The 7,495-nt window shown below is 43.0% G+C and overlaps 1 protein-coding gene across 1 annotated transcript in view; it reads left to right on the forward strand.

Moving 5' to 3' along the window:
• Positions 1-917: 917 nt before the first annotated feature.
• The window catches only part of Nhlrc2 (NHL repeat containing 2), a 54,377-nt gene continuing 47,799 nt past the window's right edge, over positions 918-7,495 (forward strand). The window contains exons 1-2 of the mRNA XM_021199287.2: positions 918-1,511; positions 4,400-4,552. Of these exons, the coding sequence (XP_021054946.1) occupies positions 1,334-1,511; positions 4,400-4,552 (331 nt within the window). The 5' untranslated portion in view covers positions 918-1,333. The remainder of the gene's footprint in view (positions 1,512-4,399; positions 4,553-7,495) is intronic.

The following is a 7,495-nucleotide window of genomic DNA, read 5'->3' on the forward strand; positions in this document are numbered from 1 at the left end:
GGATTTCTGAGTTCGAGGCCAGCCTGGTCTACAGAGTGAGTTCTAGGACAGCCAGGGCTACACAGAGAAACCCTGTCTTGAAAAAAGAAAAAAAAATGTCTTGAATGTTAAGCACTGACTGTAAGTACCAGGCTCAATGACTTTAACGGAAAACAGTCTCCATATAATGCTTAGAAAGCTATTCTGGCTCTCGTTCATGTGGACAGGTGTCCATTCACGGTCTGGTCACAGTCCCTAGTCTACTTAGTGCGAGGCTGGTCACACCATAATCAAAGAGGTGTTGGTTACAACCGACGGCTGCCCTTATGCGTGACTCATGGATCCAACCAGCTTCAGTTTCTTGGGTTAGTCCATTTCTTCCTCCATCCTAGGATCAAACCCTGCACAGTGAACAAAGTTCAAACACGTGAGACTGTACTCCACACCACAGGGGCTGTCTGCCCTGAAAGCCATCAGCCACTTCTGCAGACCTCCAGAGAGGTCAGGTACCAGAACATTCCTACGGGCTCCCCGTCTTTGCCTTTGGATCTGGGGTCGGGGGAAGGTCAACGAAGGGGCCCTACATTATTCTCAGGTTAAGTAATGCCAGCCTCTCAAAGAGCGCTTGTGCAGCTCGCCCCGTCCCTCCCCCGCAGTCCCTCGTGGGCACACCTGGCCTGGCATCCCGGGGACCCGCTGCTGCTGCCTCCTCTCCGCGCCAGCTCGCGGGACATTCCATTCGCGCCCGCACTTTCAGCACACCCAGAGTCACAGGACACTTTTGTTGTCGTCGTCGTTGTTAACACAAAACCACCGGCCTCACTGCCTACTTAAAAAAAGCTTCTCCTCTGAGGATGGCTTTACCTTCTTCACCTTTCGAGTCTTTCTTGGCGGGAACGCTGTCCCGCTGTCACTGCCGTGCCGAATCGGCTGATCTCAGTTTAAGAGTTGGGCAACGGGGCAGGCTTCTCTTAAGTCGGCTCTTTTAAACGTATACATGGTTATTTGAATTTTATTTGTCTTGGAATCCCTGTCGGGCTCCAAAGGCAACGGGTTCCCAGCTCCTCTAGAGCGCGACCCCAGCAGCCTTCCCCGTGTCGAATCTGGCGCTCTGAACGTCCAGGCTTCGCGGCGGCCCGGAACCTGGAAGGGGCGGGGTGGGCAGCTCTGGAGTTTAATTACGCGCCGGGGAAGTGCGGCCCTTTGGACTTTGGCGTCTGGAGGAAGGGTTATTGTGGGCGGAAGCGTGTGTGGCGCAGGGCCGGGCTGGCCGGGCCCCGGTCGGAGGCAAGAGGGCGGCGCACGCTGGTCGGACCCGCGCCCTCGGCCCCGAGCCCTCGGGAGCTCGCGCAGCATGGCGGCCCCCGGAGCGCGCGGCGCGAGCCTCTCGGGCCTGCTGCCCGCGCAGACCTCGCTCGAGTACGCCCTGCTGGACGCCGTCACCCAGCAGGAGAAGGATGACTTGGTCTACCAGTATCTGCAGAAGGTGGACGGCTGGGAGCAGGACCTAGCGGTGCCCGAGTTTCCGGAAGGTGAGGGGCAGGCGTCGGGGTGGGGGCCGCTGCTCCCGGGTCCCTCCCCTTCCTCAGGGTGGCTCCCTCCCGCCAGCGGTCTGCAGATCGGTGCCCTGCGGCCCGCCCACACCCCGACGTGTTCCAGGGGTGCGGCGACACACGGAGGGGTTTCTGCTGGGCGGGGACCAGCGTTTGCATCTCAGTCTGGACTCCTCGTGACCTGACGTCAATAGCCTCAAGACTCCATGGATGTTTATTGATCACTTTTTAATGTGCCACAGACGGTTTTAAGCACTTGAGAGATCTTACTTACCTGGTACAACCCACCGAGACCCTCTTACTAGTCTTGTTTTACAGTTAAGGAAACTGAGGCACGGGGAAGGCTAGGAAACCTGCCCGTCTAACAACTACTAGAGTTGGACTACATTCCACAGGCTTAGCATCTGATGCTTTTCTGGTCCTACCGCGTTTCCACGTTCAAAGCGGTGAACCTATTGATCTTTAAAAATCTGGAATCAATTTTAGCTTAGTAGTCAGGTTTGAATCCTAGCTGTGGAACTGTTGGAGCATAGGGAAACAGCTACTCCCGGTAGTACAGTTTAAACAAAACGCTCCTTTACCTTCTTTGGTTGGGAGTGTCATTGTTTAGCCTGTCCGGTTGGCATGTGTCCTGGCGTGATACTGAAACCACATGCATAGTTAATTTGTTACTGTGGTAGAGTTCAGGTATCTCCTGGAAGGATATATCAGTTCCTCCTTCATCCCACAACAGTCTTGGATATTTCTGACCCTTTTGCACTCGCCTTGAGAGGGGCTTACTCTCGCCCTCGTTATACTGGATTTGAAATGCAGTGGAATTGCAAAAGAATTGACTGCATGGAGGTCGATCCCATCAGAGAAACTTAAAAACGACAAACACATATATGCAGGTGTACACATACCTTCTGAAAACTTTGTAATACAGCACATAGTAAATACAGTGTTATAAACCAGCAGGCCATCAGTTAAATTTTGAGAAATGTTTCAGTTTCCTAGTTTTATTTGTATTTATAGTAAGTTTCCTATATTACTATGATATTTGACCACAGCGACTGAAATCATACTCATAAGAAAATAATCAGGCTTTGTTTTTGGCATAGCCTGATGTTCTGCCGCAACCAGTTATTAACAGAATGTTATAAACAAACAAAGCAGGTTTTGAGATAAACCTGATTGTTCAATCTTGATTGTAGTTTGCTGATCTACTTAGAAAATACTCATTCTTCAGAAGGTGTCGCCTGCAGTCTAATAGGTCATCCAGGCCAACCTGAAACTGAACCCCTGTCCCTTCCTCTGTCACCTTTGATTGTGAGCACATTACATGATTTCTCCAGGTCTTGATTTTTTTTTTTTCCCACTTGTAAAGAAAATGGAACCGATATTTACTTTTTAGGGTAAGGAAGTGGAGGTAATTCAGGCAAATTCTTAGAAAACAAGAAGACTCATTAAGTGTTGGCCATTTATTATATTCATTGTAATTATTGCTGCTTAAAATACATTATTATCATTAAATCTGGTAAATACCTGGGACAATAACTTAAATAACTTAACAACAACAACAAAAAGCCTAAATAACCGTCTCTGTGCCCTCAATAAGTCACCCATAATAATTTATAGAGATAGAGTCTTAAATATCTTGCAAGTGGGATGTGAAATACATGTCAACTAGTAGGTTAATTAGTAGCTCTGTGTCATCAATTAGACATGTAGCTAATACATATCAAAAGGAATAATTAAGTGTTCACTGAACCCTAAAACCTTTAGCGTGTTTGTTTGAGATCATCTTTTCTAGAATGTTGTTATAATTGAATAACTACAGATTTTTGAAGTTGGCAATCCTTGCTACTTTAGTCTTTATGTCTGGTTCCAGGGACCTGTAGTTAATCACCTTCTCAAAATATTAAATGGAAAGTTCCAGAAATAAACTGTAGGTGTTAAATCGTACATTGTTCTAGTAGCATGATGCAGTTGTGGGCCTTTCTCCTGTGTCCTCTCCAAGATGTTCATCCTCCTTCTGTTCATGACACCAGTCAGCCCTTGTCTATATCTCAGCGGTGTGTGTGCTGCCCACTGCTAGTCAGTAATTATCCTGGAACCACGACGCTTCAGTCATCCTTATCTCACTTAACAATGGCTCTAGAACTCAAGAGTGATGATATCGTCTGTTGGATATGCCATGGAGAAATCATAAAGTTTCTTCTTTAAGTGAAAAGGTGACATTTCTTGAGTGTATAAAGAACAACCACGTGCTTTGGTTCTAAGGTCTATAGTAAGAGTGAATTTTAACCCTTCAAATTGTAAACAAGGAACAGGTAACTGCACAGTTTTGCTCGAACTGCACCTCAAACTGCAAGTAGCTTAAGGAGGGCAGTTGTTTCTGACAATTCTGGGTGCACTTGGGTTTTTAAAAATAATTCTTATTTCCTCTTGTTTTTACTTGAATGTGTTGGTATTATTCACCTCCCCAAGACTATTCACTATTTCTGAAAGACTTTACTACTGCGTTTATTGGTTTTGGTACATTTGTAGGTTGCCTCCCAGAGCAGATGCCTGTTCTCAGCTGCTTCCGTCCTCTTCGTCCCTCTCCAGGCTCTTGATCTCCACATAGTTGCCTAGTTGATCTTTTTCTGAAATCATACATACTTATGTTGTTAGAATCATGAAGATGGTCTCTTATTTATTAATAGAAAAGAGACTTGGGTAGACTAATAAACTCAACTGCTACAGTCTTTAAGCAGTGCTGTCGTCTCTTAAAGTGTTTGTTTATACTGGTCTTAGGAACACAGATTCACATTTTAATGGACAGTTTAGTTAAATTATTTTGTTGTTTTCTTTAATTTTTTAAGTTTGTTTTCTATAAATTCCAGGCTTAGAATGGCTGAACACGGAGGAGCCTCTTTCCATTTACAAGGACCTGTGTGGAAAAGTGGTTGTCCTTGACTTCTTCACCTACTGCTGCATTAACTGTATTCATGTGCTGCCTGATCTCCACGCCCTGGAGCGCAGATTCTCTGATAAAGGTACCTGCGTGGTGATTGGTTTCTCACACACCGCTGTACATAAGCACTGGAAGAACATCTGGCTCCTTTACTCAAAGGAGAACGACCATTTGGCAAGACTGTGGTGCTTCTAAGTGTGATCTGATCTGTGAGTGAGCACTGACTCCTGTCCCTCCAGGTGGTCAGGTTGGCCTCCAAGCCTTAGACTCCCTGCCTTGCCTCCCAGGTGCCACTAACCTGCCATGCTTGATTTCCATATAATTTTTCATGAGGGGTTAAACTTAGTGATAATGGTTTGCCTGGGAACCAGAATTTAGAATTCAGGTTTTGTCTGAGGGTAAGCCTAATTTACTTTTGTCATGATATTTAGAAAAGTCTTTTTCTATCCCAGGCTTAACTAAATTTGTTCTATGAAAAAAGTGAAACATCTGGCCACAATTTTATGCTCTTCTCAGTGTGATGATACAAAGGTTTAAATTTCTTAGCAGGACGTGAACCACAGTGGAATGCAAAATACAGCAGATACTTCTCCTTTGACCTTGTATCATTGCAAGATGATTCATGGAAGTTAATGTTTTCTAAAGCATTCTAGGAAATCCTCTTACAGCATTAGAGCCTCTAGAGATGGGGAAGATTAGACTTAGTGTTTGCTGTCCAGGTAGGAGAGTAATCAGGTTCTTATGGTTGATTTCTTTCTAAAAATAACAGGAAAGTAAATAAATTGATAAAATGGTTTCATTTAAGTTTGAACTAATCAATACTCCTGGCATCTTTGTGAGAGCAATATGGCTACTGATCTTGTGACTAGATGCTGGGATAGACCCTGAGTAGACACAGATGGAGGATACACCAGGAATGTGCTTGAACAAGACTGTTCATAAAATCTAAAAGTACAGGAGATTTACATGCTTTTTTAGCTATAATATATTCTATTTTAAAAATATTAACCAAAAAATTTGCAAATGACTAAATCACCAAAACTGATGTGTATAAATTTAAGAACTATGTTTTATTCTGCCCTAGGTAGTATGTGCCTCTGTTTCTCACTCTAGCCAGCACATTCATTGACCATGCATTATGAATATGTTTTAGGAAATATACAAGTCTGAGTAAGATGCATTAAGGTGGCAGAAACCATTATTTTGAAAAATTAATGTATGTAAAAATTTTAAATCTTATAGAACCCTCTCCCCAGAGAGTAGTAACTCACTTTGCATGTGACACTTTAATAAGCAATAGCACGTGTGACATTGAAAATGGGCACTAGGACTTACCCTGCTGAGAGTGTCAAGTGAGCAGTCAGATGCCAGGAGGAGTAGCACTCTTGCTCCACAAATAGGTTTATTGTGATAAACATGGAAAGAGACAAAATAGAGAGATGGCTCGGCAGTTAAGAGCACTGACTGCTCTTCCAGAGGTTCTGAGTTCAATTTCTAGCAACCACATGGTGTCTCACAACCATCTAGTCCTAATGCCCTCCTCTGTCATGTAGGTGTACATGCAGACAGAGGGCTCACATACATAAAATATATTAGTAATCTTTAAAAACATACAAGTAATAAATACAATGAGACAGACTAATAGGTTAATGCATGTTGTGAAGTGCTCTTTCCTAAGAATTCAGACTCTTCGTCCGTTGAGGATATGACAAAGTTGAAGGTTGTTTTTTGTTTTTTTTGATTTTTTTGTTTGTTTTGTGAGTTTTTTGATAGGAGACATAATAAAATTGTATTTTAGAACTATGTTAAAAATCCTAATGTTGACTCCCTAAATGACTGTGTAATTAGCTTAGATGTTGACACTATACCTAGAGAAAGTCAGTGACCTCCTCCTAAGGCTCGTGTCTTTTGCCAGTGGATATGGGATTTTCTTTTTTTACAGCTCATGTATATATAAACAAGTCTTTGAAAAGTGTAACACTTTCTAAGAAGAAAGGGTCCAGGAAGATGGAGGAATAGGAAACAACAGAAATGCTCTCGCAGAGATGGTTGTCTAGACAGACTCTGTCTAGGGTGGAGCGTTCATTCTTTTGAAGGCAGAGTTGCTGAATATTTTTAGCAAAAGTCACAAGATAATTTAAACTAGAAAGACAAGGAAGAATAGGCTATTCAAAGAAAACATAAACCACAGAAACTATCTCATTAAAAGATAAAATGACAGGTTTGAGACCCTTGAAAACAAACATAAAGATGCTTATAGAACAAGAGGAAGGGGTAGAAAAGAAAAAACAGTAGACCAGATAAAGGAAAGAGCAGTAGAGACGTAGGAGAACCCTGACCACACAGCAAATGCTGGGGCTGAGGACTACACCATCTGAAGTGGGCGTTCCGAGACAGACTGAAGCAGCCAGAGAAAAGGCTCTGAGCTTAGAGCTAAGGCAGCAGAATCTGCTGAATATTTTATAAAGTGTTTGCAAGGATTACAAACATTTGGACAGGATACGAACACATAAAGTACCATCAAATAGATCAGAAGTAATGGCCAAAGCCTGTCCCAATTTAATGAAAGACATGATTATAAATATCCAAGAAGTTCCCTGAACTCTTAAGTAGAATTATTTCTAGGACAGACCATACATCAGGTCATAGTTTTTTTCAGTAGGTTTTAAAAGAATATTCCAAGTATCAATTAAAGTTAGAAATCAATAGAAAGAAAGCCGAGGAGATGAATGGTTTGTGGAAATTAAACACATGTTTAAATACCCAGTAGATCAAAATGGAGGTTACAAGACAATTAGAAAATATTTAGAAACAAACAAATATTTATGCTTTATTATAGGAAAACTTATAAACACATTAAAAAAACAAAACAACAACAACAACAAAAAAAACAAGCCAGGCAGTGGTGGCGCACGCCTTTAATCCCAGCACTTGAGAGGCAGAGGCAGGCGGATTTCTGAGTTCAAGGCCAGCCTGGTCTACAGAGTGAGTTCCAGGACAGCCAGGGGTACACAGAGAAACCCTG

This window comes from Mus pahari, chromosome 1, assembly GCF_900095145.1.
Source record: "Mus pahari chromosome 1, PAHARI_EIJ_v1.1, whole genome shotgun sequence".
Classification (NCBI taxonomy): domain Eukaryota; kingdom Metazoa; phylum Chordata; class Mammalia; order Rodentia; family Muridae; genus Mus; species Mus pahari.